At 40.2% G+C, this 21,500-nt stretch overlaps 1 protein-coding gene across 5 annotated transcripts in view; it reads left to right on the forward strand.

Moving 5' to 3' along the window:
- The window catches only part of LOC144207107 (uncharacterized), a 66,115-nt gene that overhangs the window by 37,389 nt on the left and 7,226 nt on the right, over positions 1-21,500 (forward strand). For 3 of the 5 annotated variants that reach the window (XM_077732352.1, XM_077732356.1, XM_077732354.1), the window contains one exon: positions 3,485-3,554. Coding sequence is in view for 3 of the 5 variants with exons in the window: in XM_077732356.1 (XP_077588482.1) it covers positions 3,485-3,493 (9 nt within the window). In the remaining 2 variants the exon portion in view is untranslated. Of the gene's footprint in view, positions 1-3,484; positions 3,555-3,640; positions 3,757-21,500 lie in introns of those variants that run through there. The other 2 variants (XM_077732353.1, XM_077732355.1) reach the window with 1 other exon arrangement.

A 21,500-nucleotide genomic window follows, 5' to 3' on the forward strand; every position in this document is an offset into this window, starting at 1 on the left:
AACAAAATATTCACCCCTTGTTCTATTAAATCTTATGTAACACTAACAAAACTTTGACCGTAACCCTAAAAAACCCTAACCCCAGCATATTTTTTGTCTTGTGGTAAAGCGGTTGGCAATGTTGTTCTGTGTCTCACATGTGATAAGGAAATCCTTAAGAACGAGGTGATTTCCACTTCTTTTGATGTGGATTTGTATGCAAATAAGGCAGCTTTTATGTATGCATTGCAAAGTATGAATTGCCCTTGTTTGTTCACTTGCTTTCATGGTGGCGGCTTCATCCTCCAGATGCCACTTTGTCGTCCGCGTTAGTTACCTTCAGAGGATAATCGCAGCCCTTGCTGTGTTTAGCCTGCACGTACATGGCTGCTAACGCTCCAATGCGCTCCGGCGTAACTTTCTTGTCAAGTCAGTCGGTGTCTCTTTGGCCTTTTGCAGACATGCGCTTCCCTTGACAGTTCTGGCAGTCAGGCACTTGTTCGCACGCGCTCTTGCACGAGCGCACAAATGCACAAACGGGACTTAACTTTGGAGTGGCTCACACACCACCCTCACTCACTGAGTTGGTAGTAGTAGAAGAAGAAAGAGCAGGATAGGGATGAGAGTCGATTGACTGCCCTGACAAGCACTTAATCCCCGAGACGTTTTTAAACGCTGTCATGTCTGTGACCCGGTCTTGGAGGTCAAGCCCTCTTAAGCCCACTTTCCACCAAGGCACTGCACTTTGGTGAATACTTATCACGCACATCTATTGTCAATTTTTGTTAAGGGTGGAACACAAGCCCCATTCTGTACTGCAATTTACTTAGTTATCATCCGGTGGTTTGCAAACTTAAGCCATAGGTGAAGTGTGTTAATTGTTCCTTTGAGTTTGTTTTTCTTGTTGCTTTGCTAGAATCTCAACTTATTTGTTGAGCTGACGCATTCACTGACTAAAGCACAAGACAATTATTATTAAGTAATTGTAGTACTTTTTAAATTTCCAAGGATGTATCCGATACATTGCTTTGAATAACATTTGTGGTGCTTCGAGGCTTACCGTTTATTTCCTACTGTGGTGCTTTTGGTGGAAAATATATGAAACTTCATTATAAATTAGTGCTTGAATCTCAAATCATTTTCAATTTCCGCTTTAACTATTTATATCAGGCCCATCCCTACACATGGTTTCTGTATTTCCTTTAGTTATTGAGATACAGCAGTAGTGTAAACATTGATTTTGTATATATAGTCAACTCAAGTCTAGTTATGGGATTAAAAACAAAATATCAAAATAAGAACTGGGACATTGGATAAATGTGAGTCTGAAATATTTCTTTTTTTCCCCATTGGCTGCCATTAAGAGCCACAGATGTCTAATTCATTGGTACTTTGTATTCAGTGAGTAAACCAGCATCATTTTCTTTAAAGAGCCAAGTTGGAAGACAATTGCCTTACATGCTTGGATCACCATTTAAATGATTTAGTGCTGCACTAGTTTCTTGCTTCTGCTACTCTGGTTGTGTGCGTATGTGTGTGTGCTGTATTATTGCCACTGCTTTGGCGAAATAAAGAAGTCCAGACTGTCTTTTGTTTTCCCGTGCTTATGTTAGACTGCAAACAGTGACTTGTGTCTGTGTGAGGTGTTGCTCCGATAAAGTCCAAAGTAAACCATCTGGACCACATTGGCCTGGCTTGAATATACGCCCAACAGAGGTCTCGGAATTATCTGTGCAGTTATTCACGAATAGTCATAATTGAAAATGGGAAAAAATGGGTGGGGGCCTACTTGATTTTCCAGAGGTTGCCACATCCTAGATCTTCAATGTGACATGCTCGTCAAAGTGATCAGAGAAGGGCATGTGCGCCAGGGCAGATTGAAGTGCGTGCAGGAAGTCATTTGACTTCAGTTCATTCATCCAGCACCTGCACTCACTACTTAGACTGCATCTGTCACAAAATAGGCAATCATTTTCTGGGAGATTGTGCATTTTGAGCAAAGTGAGAGGCAGTTAAGTCAGGGTAGAAACATGTTAAAGGCAGGGAAGCGGTGCCAGGTTTTACATTGCTTCAACAATATGCCATTTGGGTTGTGGAATTGTGCTGTAGAAACTGTAAAAAGATGAGAGTTGGGGGATCCTGTGTCTTTCTTAACCCTTCAAAGGGCACTCCTTTCACTCATTGATGGCTTGACTTCAAATCCAATACAAGCGAATGGTCGCTGCCTGCCCTCCCAGGCAAAATGGATTGGCGACAATGGCATGCAGAGAGTTAATAGAAATATTATTATTAGCATTTATTAATTGTACTTAATGAATTTTTAACATATTTTTTTCATTGTTAAAAAAACAAATACTTAAAAACTGTAAATATTGTATATATCATTTATATATATACATATATATATGTGTGTGTATATATATATATATATATATATATATATATATATATATATATATATATATATATATATATATATATGTGCCATTCTCTTTGTTTCAATTATTTTGTAAATTATAAGAAATCAAAGAATCAATTATTCCTGGTTAGAGATATGTAAAAGACTTAACAGGAAACTTTGAAGCTTAGTATTTCTTTGTTGAAAGCCGAATTCTGGGTATAGCAACTGCATAAGCGCAGGTGGAACTAATGTCGAGGCCAGTTAGTGGCAGATGATCTGAGAATACGAGTGAAGAAGCGTGGCCTGGGGGCAAAGGGGGGTTCATGGGCCCCGATGGTACAAAGCCCCCATTCCCTGCTCCTCCATGTGGAAAATGTCAGAAGAGCCCAAGGAAGACTGGAGGCAAAGCAAGAATGAAGTGAAGGAGGAGGTGGAGGGAGACTACAATTAGTGGAATCTTCTAATCACCGGGGCAACACTCATTTAAATGACATGTGAAATGTGAATTTGTCCAACAAGTGGATATGACAAAGGAGTGGCGGTCCAAGGTCTGCTCGTGGAAGCGGCAGCTGAGGGTTGAGGCCAAAGTCTTTGTTCCAAGTTTCACTGTTGTAGGGCTGCAAGGTTGCTCTGGAGGAGATTATAACCCATTATGTCTTTGACCTCTTCAAGATCGGTAACATCGTGGCATGAAGACACTCCATGTCCTTGTTCCTCTTTGGGCGTGTTTACACAACAATAAATTGACCAAAAGTGGAACGTTTGTTTTCGGTGTCTTCTGCCTGAACTGAATGGTATAAAAATAAAAAGGACGCCCCAGCGGCTTGAGTGGTTATCACGTCAGCCTCACAGCTTTGGGGTCCTGGGTTCAAATCCAGGTTGGTTACCCAGTGTGGAGCATGCATGTTGTCCCTGGGTCTATGTGGGCTTTCTCTGGTTACTCCAGTTTCATCCCACATTCCAAAAAAACATCCATGGTAGGCTGATTGGACACTAAATTTCAAACGGAGGCTCTGGAAAGGTTGAAATTGTTTGTTAGTCGAAAAAAGTAAATGGTTTGTGGCCTACATTGTCTTGTTTAACTGGATTTTCTTCTCCTTCCAGCCCAAATGACCTGCATTTTGTGACTGGAGTGGCACCATTGCCAGAATGGTCTCAAAGTCAAACAGCTTTGGTGAGTCCTGTCTACTTAAAGCATGTATAGTGGAGCCTAAGAATACTGTGGATTTATTCTTTTAAGTGCATTTTTTTTAAAACAAGTGTGTGTTTGGAAGTCTGGCATCTGGTGGACGAGTGGTGAGCAAGTCGGCTTCACAGTTTGGGGATCGAGGGCTCTATCCGCAGTCAGTCCTTAAAGGGTGGACCTCCATTTGAACCCAGCACTTTGGAAGTCTGTATTTAATAAAATGTAACTAATTGGCTGCAATTCATGGTCACAAGCATCTAATCCATTTGAATTGGGAGGGTGTGCACATCTATTCTATTTTGTGGTCAATAGCTGTGATTAACTTATTTGTGTGGCATATAAAAACAACCTAATGGCAGTCATAGGTTCACTTGCCTAAATTCGGTGCTGGCAGGTGCATGCTCGAATATTGCTGGTCGGTATGTTGTTTGTCTCTCTGTGTGCTCCACGGCTGACTGGCGACCAGTCTTGGGTGTAGTCTGCCTTTAGCTCGAAATCAGCTGGGATAGACTCCAGAACCCCTGCAACTTTTCCGAGGAAGCACTGTAGGGAAGATGAAGGAATGAATACAACAACATGATATCTCTAAATTGCCCCTGAGTATGATTGAGTGCGTGAATGGATGTCTGTCTTCTTGTGCCCTGCGATTGGCTGGCTACCAAATCGGCCTGGTGCCCGCAGTTGGCTGGCATAGGCTGCAGCATCCCCTGCAACCCTTGAGAGCATTAACTGTACAGAAAATGAATTGATGAATACAACAATAATAAAACATTTGGTCAGCTACTGATACCCAGTGAATAAAAATCATCACAAATTCAATTTATAGTCTCATTATCAAAGATATTAACTGACAACATCATGCTAAACACGGGTTTAATTGACTTTTCTGTACATTCACAGTGATTTTGCCACTCTTTCCATGAATGAAACAAGCACAGCTCAATCAGTCAAAATAAATGCAGAGGCCTGGCACGTTTCCCAAATACGGCTGTGTTTTTTTTTTTCTTTTTCTTTTGAGTGGTTTTGATGTGTCAGCATAGAAGCAGATGGTTTCATTGTCGGAGGTGACTTTGTAGAAGTGGCAGAGAGTCAGAGGAGACTTTCAAGTGATTCTGCCAGTGTAATCCCCTTCTTTTTATCTCCGGCTGATCTGGGCCAAATCTCTGCGTGATAGTGGTTCTGTTACTTTGGCTGCTGCTACTCTTACTCCAGTGTGTGGCTTCTTGTAGCGTCTTAGTACAAAGTTGTGTTGTCTTTCAAATTTTATAATGAAGCCAGTTCAGCAATGTTACATATCGGTCACATTTATATACAGGTGAGTTAAGGTCAATTTTCAAATTCTCAAGACCGCCCTAAGGGAGGTCTCAGATCTAATGCGTTGTTATGGGAATATTTTCAGGTGTCTGAACATATTTACATCAAAAATATTTGCTGTGTATAAATACGCTCATTCTTTATCATGTTTGTTATCTGTAGGTCCTGTAAGTGGTGGTGTTATTTTAAGATAAACTCTGAATTTTCCATCCACATTTATTTATTTTATTTTTCAACTGCTGGTTTCGGGAAAAATATTTTCAAATGTGAAATCTCAATATTGGCGCTACAAGGTTTGAGCAACAGAAAGATCCCTACTTAACTTTTGACAGTGTAAATTCCAGACCACATCAAACAGCTTTAGCGACTGAAGAGACATCATGCCTGTTCTCTCACATGTTTCCACCAAGCCACCAACTGTTCATGTCAGCTATGTAAATAGTGTTACATCATAACAGCGGCAGTGCCAATGAATTCTACGAGGAACGTGAGATGGTAAACAAAGAACAACAATGGAGGACATTGAGCATGTTGAATTGGTTCTTTTTTCTCCCCCAGGCAAACTTTGTGTGCTCTCTCCTGTTTTTAGAGTACAGTAACCTGAAAGAGTCCTAACGATGATCATTAGCCAGGTGACGTGACTTGATTGAACATTTTATCATATTTTGAGCCAACACCACCATGCTCTTCATTTTTAGTTCTGACATGATGCTTGGATAAGTTCCAAGAATCGCCGGATTGTTTTGTGCGTTCCTATTAAGGGGGTTCTAACGTCTGATACGCAAGATGGCGATCGATTACCCGGAAGAAGACTAGCGTCATGTTTCAGATTAGAGCCAATGCTACCGCACACACTGATAATATATGGGTGCACGAGGTCGGCCTTGTATGGCTGCATTTATCCGCTCTGTACAAATGTTCACTGTCTCCACTCACCATAGTCATCACGGAATGGATTTTCCTCTCCCAGGCTAATTTAGAAAAAGTAACGGCAGATTTGAGTCCAGAATTTCCATGGTCAATGTAGTCTGCAGGCCCACTGTTAAATGATTAAGATTGTGTTCTAATAAGTAGGCTTTAATAGGAAAATGGGCATATGAATATCTAAAATTGTGATTCATTTGAGTGATGATGATGAGATCGACAGTGAATAGCGGCGATAGACTTCCAATAGATAGATAGATGGCCAGCAGTGAATGATTATCCTCAACCCTGATGTTTCAAATTGATTGGCTGTCCATCTCTGTCAACGGCAGCTAATGTGTTAAATCAGAATTGATGAGAAAGTTGTTATTGGAATATTATTATTAATTCATTCATGTTCTGAACCACTTATCCTCACAGAGGGGTGCTGGAGCCTATCCCAGCTGACTCCTGGCAGGAGGCCGAATACACCCGAACGGGTCGCTAGCCAATCGCAGGGCACGTATTTAGACAAACACGCATTTGTGCAGATACTTGCACTGACTGTCAATTTGAAGTAGTGATGAGAAAAGTTTACAGTCTTTATAAATACATGAAATACATGTAAATAAAAACATTACCTCAATCTTTTTATATTTTTAAGGGGGGTCAATCCTACTTGTTTTTTCCCCACTTATCTCAGAGGGTTGTGATCCCCATATAAACGAGGCATGACTGATGTTAATAAATTTATGACCACAATATTTTACATTAATATTGTATTGCAAATAATTTCAAAGCAGGAGTCTTACATCATTACTGCATTAGTCTTTCCTTTTAGTTTTTTTCTTTTCTTTTTTTTTTTTTACTACCCACGGAAAAAACATCTTTCAAGCTGCAGAATCAAGAATTGCTACATGCAAAATGCTAATGATTTTATTGTGGAATCAACACTGTTTTTGATGCTTGTTCCTGGTGGGACTAATAAGCATGCTTTGTAAACCTTAAATTGGATCATAGCTACTTTGTAAATTCTTGAATCTGTGTTGTAAGTGACACCTCATAGTGTAGAGGTTCCCTTGCCTCGATTGTCGCTGGTGGCGGGATGATTGTGAGACCGGATGGTCGTTTGTCTCTCTGTGTGCTCTATGGCTGACTGGCGACCAGTCCAGGGTGTAGTCTGCCCTCACCCAAAGTCAGTTGGGATAGGCTTTGGCAATCCCTGCAACCTTTACAAAGACGTGTGGTACAGAAGATGAATGGATGAATGTGTTAAAAGTAAATTCAAATGTTTTTAATGAACATATTTTTTAGATGATTTACAAAATATTCATTTGCTTTCATTGGGGACTACATACAAAAATCTGATAATATTAATTGGCAAAAGACTCAAAGATGAACATTTACATTAGTAGTCCAGAAAAAGCTTTATACAAACCCTCCAAATTCCCCATAAACCTTACCAAGAATAAAATCTATGATGCTTAAAATTAATTGAGCGTTACAGACACCTTGTGTGCTGTGCACATAAACCCATAATTTTTATTATTTTGTCTTATCATTGAGTGAGTGGTCCATGGTCCGGCCTCACGGTCCCAGGTGGGTTGCAACCTTTCTGTGTGGAGTTTGCAAGCTCAGATATGTTGCGTCTGTACAATGGCACACAGCTCTTACTTACCCCAACCATGTCAGACAGCTTTCCGCTCCTCACCTGTCAAAAAACATCACCTGGCTGTATGTCTCAATCTTCTTCTTAGCTTAGCTGAGCTTGGGAACCTTCTGGCTCAGCAGTTTGGCTTCCCTCCTCACCAAACTCACGTCACTTTCAAAGCAGGTCAGCGCTTACCTGGCACGGTGGTCTTAGTGATCCTGCTATCAAGGAAGTCATTCTTTATGTCTATGTAAGCGCCTCACAGATGGCCACAGGAGGAGAGATCGCCTGAAGTTCCAGCAGCTTTACTGACTCTCGGGCTTAGCAACGTTCGACAATGATGCGCTGATGAGGTGCTTTGACCTTTATTGTCACCATCCCCATTCGCTTCAGAAAATGATTATTTTGCTTAATGATAGGTGTGAGACAATAAGAACAGGGAACAAGGGCAAAGGAATGTTTGTATCCTTGGGAACACAGTTGTCACACTCTTTGGTTAATATGTTTTTTTTTGTGGCCTGTAAAATGGAGCTGCTATTTTATTCAGGGTTTGTGTATACCTCTGGTTCTAGTTTGATTTGCAGCTCAGTGTATATACATTTTCCCAATGGAACTGTAAAGTATACTGTGCGATTGCTATGGCTCGTGTAGAAGGACAAATAATTGACCAATTAAGGTAAACTCATTTATTGTACATAAACATGGCAATTAGCCTAAGTTAGCCCAAAAAATGAAAAGCAAAACTCCTTTGTACTGAAGAAAGTCATTAATCAAGGCTTTCTTACTTTAAATTGAGGCTAATTCTAAAAAAAATGTGTTTGAGTGTTTGAATTTCAAAATCCAAGCTGTTTCACATTTATATTCCAGGCTTTTGTCGGCTTTGTATTTTAACTTATCGAGAAAAGCGTGCTAAAACTCTAGACTCACAGCTCTTGCTTACTTAGTCACCTGGGTACAATCTTCATTGTGTCGGAGAGTTGACGGCTTTATCTTGCTTACAGACTGTTGGCTATATCTGTAGGCGTTAATAGTTCAGCAAGCCGTTTATTTCAAATCTTTGCACCTCTCTTAACAGGAAGCCGTGTACTCTCAATTGGATTACTGCTAATTAAATACTCCACAGTCAACAGACAGAGGTGTTGAACTCCCTTTCCCCCCGTCTTTGTCCTCACCACTCCTTATCTCGGACATTAGGCGTTAAAGCTTAATTTTTTTTTTAACATCTTTTGTCACGGACACAACAATGATGTGTTACCGAGATTTCATTTTTAAATGCAACAACTGTCTGTTTTTGACTAAATCTGCAATCTTGTCAAGCAACTTTGAGTCAACACATCTGTTTCTAAGCAACATTAAAGAGGTTTTAGCTCTAAAAGTGTTGGTATGCAATGATTAGTGCAAGGTCTCTGTTTCAAAATTTCCAGATGCCCTACTCGGCTTTCATAAACCGTTGACTCGGGCGTCTGTCGCCATGGTTCTCAGCCATTTTACATTTGGGCTTGTTTTAAAAATCTTAATTTTTTTTTTGCCTTCTGCATCAACCAACTGTTGCCCAACTGTGTCCTTCAAACTGACTGTGCTTGAATATAATTAAATTGCTCTGCACCAGGATGGTGTGTCTGTTTGTCTGGATGCCTCTGAGGCCGAGAGCAAGCTGACACCTTTGGCAGGTGGTTGCATAAATGCGAGAAAATACAGAAATGCATCACAATCATAAATCAATCACTTGCTTTGTAAAATCGTAGTTCATCTTCCACCTGGGCAGTACACTGATGTTCATCGCATCAGCGAGATCAGCGGTTCATCTTCTTTGGAGGGTGTTGGCTATATCTGTCGGCTTTAATAGTACCATAAGCTCTTTATTTCGAACCTTTGCACCTCTCTTAACAGGAAGCCGTGTGCCTCAATTGGATTACAGCTAATTAAATACTCCAAAGAGTCAACAGACAGTGGTGTCACACTCCCCTTTGGCCCTGCCTTTGTATTCTTACCACTCCTCCATTGGGACACCCAAACCGAGTGAACTTCTCTCCTGGCAGATGCTTCATTGGCCAGTTTGTCTGTTTTGCAAAATAACGTGTGAGAAATGCGGGAGGATTAATGGGAACCAAAAGGAACCAGTTATTTACGTGTGATACCTGCCTGGGTGGGATTGAAGGCAGATGACCTGGAAAGTTAGGGGCTACTAAAACAAATGCAATAACCATACAAGCTAAAAAAAACCTGTCTCCTGGTTAGTCATTGTGAGTCGTTTCATTTTCATACAATAATCAAGGGGCCGCCTTCAAAATGGATTTTAACCCAAAAAAATTTGCTGGGCCCATTTTTTTCATTGAAAATCTTTAAACTAATGGTGTCTCAATACATTGATCTAAATTGAATCATTCATTGTTCAAGGCAATAATACGATCGAATCAATTAAAACGCAAAACATTATCTTTACAATGGGTCGTTGTGTCAAAAATATTGTTTCTATGCTTTAGTTGAAATGTAATGGATTGGAACTTTTATTCATCCCGCATTCGGGAAATTACAAAGCAAAAGCACAAAGTACAAAGCAAGGTGTTAAATACCCATTTTCATGTACTTTGTAGCATAAAACCGTATTAAATTGAAGCTATTTGAATCTAATGAAATTGGTACTCCTTTTGCAATATCTGGAAATATCGTTTCCAAAATACAACAACATCCTTTTGTGATGAAATTGGTGAATAACAAAACTACAAAAACCCTTTCAACATTTAAAAAGACATTACAAAAAGGGTAGATTTTGTGAAAGTATGAGAGATTATGAAAAACTGCAACCAATCATCCAGTTATTTTTTTCAAATGTTATTTCGAATTAATACTAAATTGCAAAGAACTGCCAGTTAAAAGAGCAAGAAAGTAGTTTTACATTAAAAAAAAAAACAAGTCACATTTGGATTTTATCCTAAACATAAAATGAATGAGATGTAATTCATCTAACCATAAAATGTTTGCATTCATTCAAGCTGCCACTTTTTATTCTTTGATCATAGAACACATAGACTCTTAGCTTTTATATACTGAATAAAAATATGCTACTTTCGATGCTCGGTTTGAATTAAGAGATAAAGAAAACTGTTACAATTTCTGTATTGGCTCATTAGTACACTTGCGGTCAAAAGATCTGAGATACTTCACCATTCAATAGGACGACAAAGTGTCTCAAAACTTTTATTCAGAACCTGATAATAAATACTCTTTAAGACCCCATGCTTGTTATTGTCACTTTTGGCGTGGGTTTTCCAGAAAGTGTTCTAAGCGCTTAATAGCACACCTCTACCTCTACCACTGATTGACAGTGAGATAAAGTGAGAGGAAAAGCACCTTGAATACGGAAACATCAAGCATGGTGGAAGCTTAAAAAACCGTGCTCGTCTTTGTTAAACCCCTCTAAGGGTTCAAGAGCTGCCGAAAACACTTTCCTCACATGCACAATGCCAGTAGCGCGTGTGTGATTTCCTAAAATCCTTCATACACTCTCCCAGGCGAAAGCCTTTGAAGGACTCGTGAGAGTTGTTGATTTTTTTTATTTATTTTTATTGTGTTTTCCACAAGTGTTGTTTCTGCATACGTATACACAAGTGTGCAATCAAAGCCGTGTTTCCTCTTTGTTTTGACTACCTTACTTTGAGGAGGTGAAAGCGAATGCATTAAGGTAGTGCTATTCCTAATGATAATATGAATTAATTGGTGCCCATACTTGTGACGGTGATAGACATCCAATCCATATGAACTGACCAAGTTCAAATGGATTGGACAATGTGTTGTTTAGTGATTATAATTGCCTCCCTTTTTTGGCTGGTATGGTATTATTCATCACAAACTTGATCCTTTATGAATCAAATAAAAAGCTTCAACATGATCAATTATTGTATTGCTGCTGTATTTTAAAATATATATTTTTTTATACATATATAGATTAAAAAAAAGTTAATTCAAGCAAAATGTATTTCTTTTTTTAAAACCAAAACAGGAACGGCGGCCGACTGGTTAGTGTATTGGCATCAGACTTCTGGGGTCCTGGGTTCTAATCCAGGTTAGTCCACCTATGTGGAGTTTGCATGTTCTCTCCTGGCTTGTGTGGGTTTTCTCTGGGTACTCCAGTTTCCTCCCACATTCCAAAAGAATGCAGGGTTGGCTGATTGGACACTCTAAATTGCCAATAGGTATGAGTGAGTGTAAATGGTTGTTCATCTCCTAGTACCCTGCGATCGGCTGGCCAACGAGTCTGTTAACACCCCCACCCCCCTTGCACGGTCAGCTGGGATACGCTCCAGCACCCTCCATGACCCTGGTGAGGATAAACAGTTCAGAAATTGAATGAATGAATGAATCAATCAAAATAGATTTGAATTCTGTTATGTGTCGAAATAACACTCAAAGTAGAATTTTATTGTATTTTATTTTTTATAGTATTTGCACTCAATGCCTCTGATTGAAAGGGATAGACTTCCACTTTATTTAAACTGGGAAAATGCTGTAATGAGTTAAATGAATACACTAAAAGGGTATAGAAATTTTAATATTTTTTTTAATTGCTAATTAATATTATTGTTGTGCATGGAAAGATGGTAATTTGAGTGTACATTATTACTTTTGTGTGATTTTGTTTCAAGGTTTAGGTTACATAACATGAGTTTTGAAAATGAATACAGCTTGGTTTGCTAGAAAAGGGTTTTTTCCACATTTAGAAGATGAAGTAGATATCATTGCTGTAGATTCCAGTACAGTGTTTTTATATTATATTTTCAAACTAAAGTCAGTGCCAATTAGGATTCTTGTCCTGCAAAGATGGCAGAAGTAATGAAAAAAGAGGTGGCAGCGACCCTGTTAATAATACTTGAAGGATGCTCACAGGTTGATGCTTTGCTTGCCATCTTGTGGTTTTTATGACTTAAATATGTTATAACAGCTGCACATTTCACTCAGCGGTGACAGTCAAAGTGCTTAAAAAAAAAAGAAATCTCATCACACGCCTTTGAGAGGCTCTCAAAGAACATGTGACACTTTTCAAAAAAGTGTTTTTTGTGTTAACAAAATGGAAATCTTGATTTTTGCTTAACTAATTATAGCTTGCAGCGGGTTGCTAAGCAACTTAATGACGGGTGACAGCGGGGAGTAAAGAATTTAACCTTTGGCTGGATAGAGCCAGGAGGTGACGTTAGATTTTCCTTTTTATATCATTTTGCTCATTTGTATATTTTTACGATTTGATATGTAGAATTTTAAGATTTATAAGTAGATTTGTGTAACAAAATAAAAGCTTTTTGTAGCTTTATTTAATAACAACGCAAGACGGCATAGTAAACATTTTTCCGCTGTCTGAATTTCATTTTCCTATAAACGCAAAAATGTACTGGGTTGCCGCCAAGTTTTAAAGTATCTGTGAAAAGCCTCGTCTTAATCCATTTTATTTGCTCTGCTACCTCCAGCCATTTGTCCAGCTTACCCCCCTTCCAAAAAAAAAAAAACCCACTTAGCTTCACCCAGCTATCGTAGGGATTTAGTTTGGTAGACCAGAGGTGCAAGAAGAGAGAAGCAGTTACAAACAAAAAAAAAGCCATCTGGTCGAGGATGTGAGTAGAAAAGTGGGGGTGTTTTAGGTTGGTGGAGGGGGGGGGGGGGGGTACTCGGTTTTTGAGGCAATCAAGATGACGGACAGGGGTGAGTTGTGTTTTGTAGGGGCTCCCACGTAAATGCATAGTAGTCCAACCTGTGAGCTTTTGCGGCTCCCTCTGAGTCTCAGGTAAACATTGAGAAGTGAAGGTATGCTAAAGAAGCCCCTCCCCCTTTCCCATCCCTACCATCCCCGTTGTGTTTTCTCCTTTTGTTTATGTTAACGGCAGCCAATCGGGTGAGAAAACCTGTTGTGCTTCTACAAAGTTTGTTTCTACTAATCAGAAGAAATAGAGGTTAGTAGGTGAAGCAAACAGAATCCATTTTTCATGAAATGACCCCCACTCCTCACCCTCACAACCCCCCCCCCCCCCCCACAAACCCAAAAAGAAGAAAAATCCCTTCTTTGATTCGACACAGGCGTCAGTTGTAAAGATACTGTGAAATGGGCGCACAATTGTTCTTCTTTGCGCTGAGCAAATATTATAATCCTATTCTCTTATGCTTTTCCATCTCGCCCTCTCCCGAATGTTGGCCCCAATGGTGGCCCCCTTCCCCGAGTGAAAACCCCCTTAGTGTGTGCGTAGGCTTCATTTTTTTTTTTTTTTTTACTCTCCCTTTGGGGCTCTGTTGTCAGCGTGCAGGCCTTAGGAAGTCTTTATTTCTACCAGGCCGGGCCTCTTGCGTTCCTCCACCCTCTCCTCCCTCCGTTCTCATGGAAGCCCCCGCCCACCCCAGCCCCACCTGCTGGGATCCTGATCCCGGGCAGGGGCAGAGCTTCGGCAGGGGGACAATTACCGCTGCTACCCCCCGCCAACCCCCCTCCTCTGGCTTTGATCATCTGACCACATGGAAGCATAACAGCTGACCACATGTTTCAACAGACAAGACCAAGAAGAAGAAGAGAGAAAGGAGGAAGAAAGAAACCAAGAAAAGACGCCCCCTCCCTCGCACACCGCCGCCACCTTTTTTCATTAGAGATGAGCCCAAAGTTCTATGGCACTTTGGATGGAGGCTTTTCATCCGCTTAGTACTGAAGTTTCCTTTTGATGGCGACCATTTATTTGGATCAAGCGTTCTTTAACGCCTGTAAAGTTGGGCATCAATTTGCCAACACTTTTTTTTGTTGGGTAGTGCCACAGAGAAAAGCAGTTTGAGGTTTTTATTTATATTTTTTTTAAAAGCAAGTGAGTGCTAAATCTGCTGGAGCCGGCGGCCAAATTGTCCCGCGGCCAACTGGGCTCTACCGCTGCCGTCGTGTTCTGCATTGGCACTGTCTGGCATTTTCTAAACCTTGGGCCCCTACTGCTTTATTCACATGGCTCCCCTTTCGCAAAGTCACAGTCTTTTCATGTCAACCTCGCCTGATGTTCCCCGGGCAAACTGGCCCGGTCGCTGTGTCGGATCGCGTCCCAGTTGCAAACAAAAAAAAAACAACACAGGCACATTAAAAGTGGCTCTATATCATGGACTTTTTTTTTTTTATTTCAAAATAACTTGCGTCTCTTTGCCGAGGTTACTTGTCCTTATGTTTTGGGTATGGTTTAGCCGGATCTGTTCCAGGAGCTTGAGATGGAAGCTGACAAGGCCCGGGGGGAGGAGGGAATTTGCTTTGGTCGTCTTGTCAGGGATGGCCTCTTGGAGTGTCCCAATTGTGGAGGAGATCACTTTACAACATTAAGGAGCGGTTCTAAAGAACCTCTTCAAGCGCCACTTTGCCAGAACGGGGCTTGTTTTGACTGCGCTGCCACCTCGCATTGTCGCCGTCACGGGACCTCGTGCCGCATACAGCAGCGGCAAATACTTGTGCGCATGCGTTGTGACAGTACGTTTAGCTAGAGGGCAAATATTGTGCTTTCAGAGTGTCACACTGACAACTCTGGTAGTATTAGCTCGGTTTTTAGCAGCGTAACCATACATTGATAGGGATCAATAACCTTTGAAACCTTAGAATTAATGTATTGTTTGAAAAAAATGTTACTTTTTAACCCTATGTGGCCAAATCTAACATATTTGGTGCATGAATTTTGAGCAATATGATATTTTTCCCCTGAAAAAAACTAATACAACAAAATATATTTTATTTTTTGCAGTCGTTTTGATCCTAGGGACCATTGAAGGCTTAGTTTAAAGAATTTTATTTTGCTGTCAATTATTTAGTGCTATTTAAGGCTTTTTAAATGGTTAATCAACCAAAAGGTTGCTTATGCTTAATGCTTTCCATTGCAAAAGTGTCTAACAAAAAGAAGATATTTGTTTTGTAAAAATATAGCAAATAATTACGGAAATGATGCACTGAAATATTCTCATAGTCTGTCATTAAGTAAACCAGTTTTGGGCCGATTGTCATAGAATTTGCTTGGTTTTCCTGTTAGTAGTTTCATTTTTTATCCATGTAGAATTCTTATATTGTGAGATAATCCTCGTTGTAAGCCTTGTATAAAAAATGATATGGTGAGTTAGGATTATTGATATATTGATTGGTTATGGAACTGTCCAATCACAGTGATCAATCCACATCATTTTTAGATAGGCTGTATTGCTATAAAATAATATTTTCATTCAAATGTCTGAAATGTTTCCGCAAAAATCTGATATAATTTCTTTTTTGTATTTTCCATTGCATTTAGTGAAACTGTAACTGGCTGTATTAAATATGCACATTCTAGTTTATTAAAAATTTCAAAGGCCCATGAATCAAAACAAATTGTGCCAGACTGTGATGGCGGCAATTACCTTATCATCAAAACAATATAATATCAAAACAATTTTGTGATTCACATTGCTAGTCATTTCTCGTGGAAATTATGCATTTTCCAACCAAAATAAAGGCATAAAAAATTGAGGGTGCATTTTATACAGGTAAAAAGTCATGTTAATTCCACATTTTAAAAAAAAAATACTACTTTTTTAAACTGCTGTATACCTTAAACCTGATTAACGACCTGTAACACATCATTTGTTTTCATATATTAATCTGCCTTTCCACAGCAGTTATTTCTATCTTATTAAAGCCCAGGTGGAGTTAATGGGATTACCCAAAATAGAAGACAAATATATGTTCACCATTTGAGTCACTCTGTGGTGCGAGATGTTTAATATTAGTTAATTAAAACAAAGAGGATAATCATCAATTTAGAATAGCATTAGATATGAAGGATGTCAATATTCTACAATGCAAAAATAGCCATTTTTCTTTCTTTCTTTTTGATTTGGTTTTATAATCTAAACCACTCATACGATGCTGTCTTATGCAGTCATTTATTAAACACACTTATATTTAATTGAACATAAAATAGCATTTCCACCTGCCCCTGTCCTTATTAAACCACTTTAAACAAAAACAAATCACTACGATTAACAACACAGCAATGTGGCTTGATCTAGTTTTATTTGTTTATTTTATTTTATGATCTGTCGATAAGCCACACTTTGAAAGCCATAACATCTTAATGTTTGTACTTAAACAGAACTGTATAATGTAGTGGAGTCGGGCAGACTAAAGTGGATGTTAGGGTATGACAGTCTGTTTGAGTACAAGTTCACATTTGCCACTTAAAGTCAAGTTACAGCATTTAATCGACATTTACGCAATTCCTTTTACAACCTTTGCTTCATTTGTGATCCCTCTATTTTTACATCGTAATATTTTTTCATCCAGCAGTTTAAGGCAATAAACAAACAGCGCAATGTCAGCGGTGTTTTTCGGGCCCTCTATGCGGCACTGAAAGGCCTCGCTACGTAATAGTGTCAAGATGCATTTTAAAGTGCCGTTATTCAGCGCTTTACGAGGCCGTGTAAAGCGTCGACAAGGCCCGATAATGAAAAGCATGAATGGAAACTTGCAGTTGCCTCTGGCCCTGAGTGTCTGTGTGTGTGTGTGTGTGTGTGTGTGTGTGTGTGTGTGTGTGTGTGTGTGTGTGTGTGTGTGTGTGTGTGTGTGTGTGTGTGTCTGTACAAATGTGTGTTTGCGTGTGAGCATGGACGTGTAGTGAAGGGGAAGAAAGGAAGCGAGTACGAAAGAAACACAGCTGCTTCACAGTTAACCCGACAATGACCAAAACATAACATGAGACGACTGCATTTTAAGTGGTAAAAAGTACAAACAAGTTTTTGTTTTACAATACATTTTGTGACTAATCCTTCACTAAAAAAATGTACTTGTTGGCTGCCATTGACGACAATTCCAATCTATTTGCTAAAACTTCCTGTACTGTTTATTAAACGTAACCAAGTTTGGTTGCTGGGATTGGTTCTTGAACTCTATTTAGTTCTTGAATAAGCTAAAACATACATACAAAATGCAAAAAAAAAGTTATTTTGCAGTACTTTAAATGAGCAGTTAAAACATTACTAGTGTTGCCTCCCTCAAAACAATTATTGGTTTGAAAACCTGTTAGGGAACTACATTTTGGTGGTCTTGGTCTTATCACAGTTGGGATTTTTGTCAACTTCAATGCATGCAATTTTAAGGGAAACACTTACAAGAGTCACGGGGGTGCCGGAGCTCAGCTAGATACAGACATGAATTTTAAAATAGATGTATTGTTTTTATTCTTAATAGATTTATATGGTCTTAGTCTCGTTTTGATCTCACATTCGACTTGCAAAAGTTTTGGCCCTCTATTGGTCTCGATCATTTCCAAATTCAGGTAAGGTTTCCACCTTTAATCCACAACTAATCTACTACTATCACGTTGATTGGCTACTATTTTGATCATCGTCCAATTGATTATAGATATTTTATCTAACATAGAAATATCCTAAATCCTCTTTTTGAGGCTCATAAATTATTGGCTGCCATTAATGGCTATAAACCTACAATCCATTTGAACTGGGATAGGCTAACTGTGACTTATCGGATGTGTACGCTGTACTAAATGAGTAGCTATATACTGAAATTTCTTCTGCTTATCTTCATTTGAAAGTAAGTTTATACTCTGTAGTTAATAGATTTTAGTCATAGGCATGATTCGGAATGTAACAACGGAATGTGAGAATGGAGGACTTCTTTTGGGCCACAGAATTTCGGTTTGTACCATCTATCCCTAGCTTCCCCAGGTAACTGAAGAAATTATGGCATCAAAGAAGTATTTGAGGGCAAATAACTTACTGTTGTACTCGAATTTAAAGATTATTTGACTCTTTGAAGAAGTCACAGCACAAAAATATCCATAGAATCATATAACTTGGCTGCTATAGGCAGATATAGTGACGACATCAACAAGTTGGCTTGGTTCAGTACAAACTCATCCTGCACCCCAAAAGTGTTATTAATAATCATACTGTACTAGAGCACAGCCCTTTTGATGTGTATTTATTTCATTCGTCTGACTACACATGGAAGCCTTACCAACTGACCAGTTTGAAACTAAAGAAAACTTTCCTCCCTTGTAAAGAACACAACTGAGTAAACAGACTCGGTAATGGCATATTACGACCCGTCTTCTGAAAAGTGTCTGTTTTCTGACATCTTCCTTCTTCTGGCGGCGTGTAAATCAGTCTTCCCGTGCGGGTAGGCAGTTGCTGGGTCCCGCGCCAATGAGTGTGTGAATTACACCCGTGCATAAAGCTGTCCTTGTGTCCCGCTGGCCAAGTGCTTCAGGGAAGCTGGAAATGATCGTAAATTAACCAGCACTTGGCTGAGCAAATCATACAAAATCTGGAAGGGTGGGCGGGGGAATGGGGGAACCATTTGGGAGCAGTGACCACCGAGCCGAGCCGGTAGAGGCGGTCCCATAAAGCGACTAGCGCCGCAAGGTTCCCAATCCGGGCGCGAGACGGTATAACGTCATTCTGAGTGTGGTTGGACTTGACCGTTCCAAACTAGCTGATGCCTTGCACCAGAAATAAATTATTCACTCGCTTGTCAAATCAATAATGACCTGGTCTTTAGTGGCCTACTCTCTGCATGGCCTACTTATTGGTTTGGGGGGAGTGGGTGGGTGGGTGTTTGGATGGTGCTTTGTAGTATATGGGGGCGAACACCATTTTTGACAAAAGCTGGTTATGTGTAGGGAAGATATTTTAGCAGTTTGCATCCATTGAAGTGGACACTCGGCCCCCTCGCTGCGATAAATTGGCTGTCATTTGTTGCCATTTTGAGAATTGTTTCTGGGAAAATTGGAACTTTGAATGGACCCCCCCAATTCCCCACAGCAGCCACACACATCCCCCATCACACACATATGTGTGCATTATTAATATGACGGTTTTGTTCAAATGGAATGTGGTGGGGGTGGGCGATGTTGCCATGGCTTTAAAAAGGGGGCATGGGCATGTTTGGATGGCACGCCCAACACCCCCATGCCTACTGACTTTAACCCCCCCACACGACTCTGCCTCCGTTCACGTGTCACTCACTGTCTCCCGCTCTGTAATTTTCCGTCTGCTGTAACATTGGCGGAGCACGTCCCCACCCGGGGGGAACTTTTAAACTAAATAAAGAATTAATTAATTAGCCCCCCTCACACATATACACGCACACCACAATCTCCCTTTGTTGTGATCCCGTCAATCTTCTGGTGCGCTGAGAGATGGCGATAGGGCGGAAATAGGAGTGAGCAAATCAATGTGATAAAAATTAAAAAGCATTGAATGTGTGTCTCTTCCTGAAACACTTTTTACTTCTCTTCCATTGATCAGCTCTAATTGGACATTCTTTCCTGAATAGCAAGCATGTGTGCATATGTGTGACATTTCCTAATGGCCGGGTGCATACATGATAACCACTTGGCTTCAAGACAGAACGCTATGAAAGGCCGTCACTCGGAACCTAGACAGCTATAATGGGCTCATGATTGTGTGCGTACGTGTTATGTACATGTGTGCATTCATGAAAGGGGGTGATGATAGGGACTCCTCCCCAAAGTATGGAGGGGAAGAGGGGGGTTATGTACCCCTTAATTCAAAGCTGTGGCCTTGTTGGATTGCCCGTGCATCCCATGTTTCTGCTGGTATGATGTTTACATCGGAATAGCTGGAGCAGAACGACTTCTTTGTCCCCTTTGGACACTTGACATCGCCCTCCTCCAGCCCCCAAAACCCCCCTCGACGATTCCCACCCCAGCCACATGCGAGGTTACCAGCCCGGAACGCCCTTGTGATCATTAGCATTGTGTACACTCAATCACATTTAGGCACTCGTTAAAGAAGTTGTCCGAGAATAGATAGTGGAATCGGAGCTGGTTAATTTCTTCCAAACAGAAATTCAGGGTTTTCATTATTATTCATTTTACATGTGAAATAACGGAAAATGCTGCTGTGGTATCACACACAATTTTGTTTTTAATTCAGGTCTTTGTTAGTATTGTGTTTTATGATTTTATGTACACTGAATCTACAAAATGCAAGAATGGAATAGAATGGAATAGAATACAATAGTTCTTTATTCATCCCCCATGGGGGAAATTCACTTGCCACATGCAGCATAGACGAAAGAGAGACAAATATAGCAATGTAAAAATAGCAGTCTATATAATGGCAGAATGTAGGGAGAGTGGTAGAGAGCGATATATGAGCATTCATACATTCTTTTTCTATTTCGCATATCCAAAACAAAATGGTCAGGGGGTGCTGGAGCCTTTATCAGCCGACTATGGACAGTAGGTGAGGGACACCCTGAATTTATTGTCAGCCATTCACCAAGCACAAAGAGACAGACAACCATCCACACTCACACTCATAAGTATGAGCAATTTAGAGTGTTCAACCAGCTTGCCATGCATGTTTTTGGGATGTGGTAAGAAACCAGAGTACCTGAAGAAAACCCACGCAGGGCCAGGAAAAACATGCAAACTCAACACAGAAAGGTTGGAACCCATAGGGGGTTAAACCCTCGACAACAGAACTTTAAGGTGAACGTTCTAACCACTCTAACACCGTGCCCCAGATACTATATATAATTACAGAATAGATAATATAAGATAGACGGCTAGAGTGGTTAGCACGTCGGCCTCACAGCTGTGGGGTCATGGGTTCAAATCCAGGTCGGTCCACCTGTGTGGAGTTTGAATGTTTTCCTGGGCCTGTGTGGGTTTTCTCTAGGTGCTCCAGTTTCCTCAACCATTCTAAAAAAAACATGCTTGGTAGGCTGATTGGACACTCTAAATTGCCCCTAGAAATGATTGTGAGAGGGAATGGTTGTCCGCCTTCTCGTGCGTGCCCTGCGATTGGCTGGCCATCCATTTAGGGATTTTGTCAGCTGCGATAGGCTCCAGCACCCCTGCAAAGAATAAAGCGATTCAGAAAATGAATGAATGAATGAATAGAGATGTTATAGGATTTCAACTTCAAGTCCAATTGAGTAAATTTTGGAGGACCGACTATAAAGGCACTGACAATACATTTTGATTGGGTGTCAAACCATGGTGAGGTTTGTCTTGTTGTAACATCATTCCGTGCTTTGTCTTGAAGGTTATACA

This window comes from Stigmatopora nigra, chromosome 14 (assembly GCF_051989575.1).
Source record: "Stigmatopora nigra isolate UIUO_SnigA chromosome 14, RoL_Snig_1.1, whole genome shotgun sequence".
NCBI classification, from domain to species: domain Eukaryota; kingdom Metazoa; phylum Chordata; class Actinopteri; order Syngnathiformes; family Syngnathidae; genus Stigmatopora; species Stigmatopora nigra.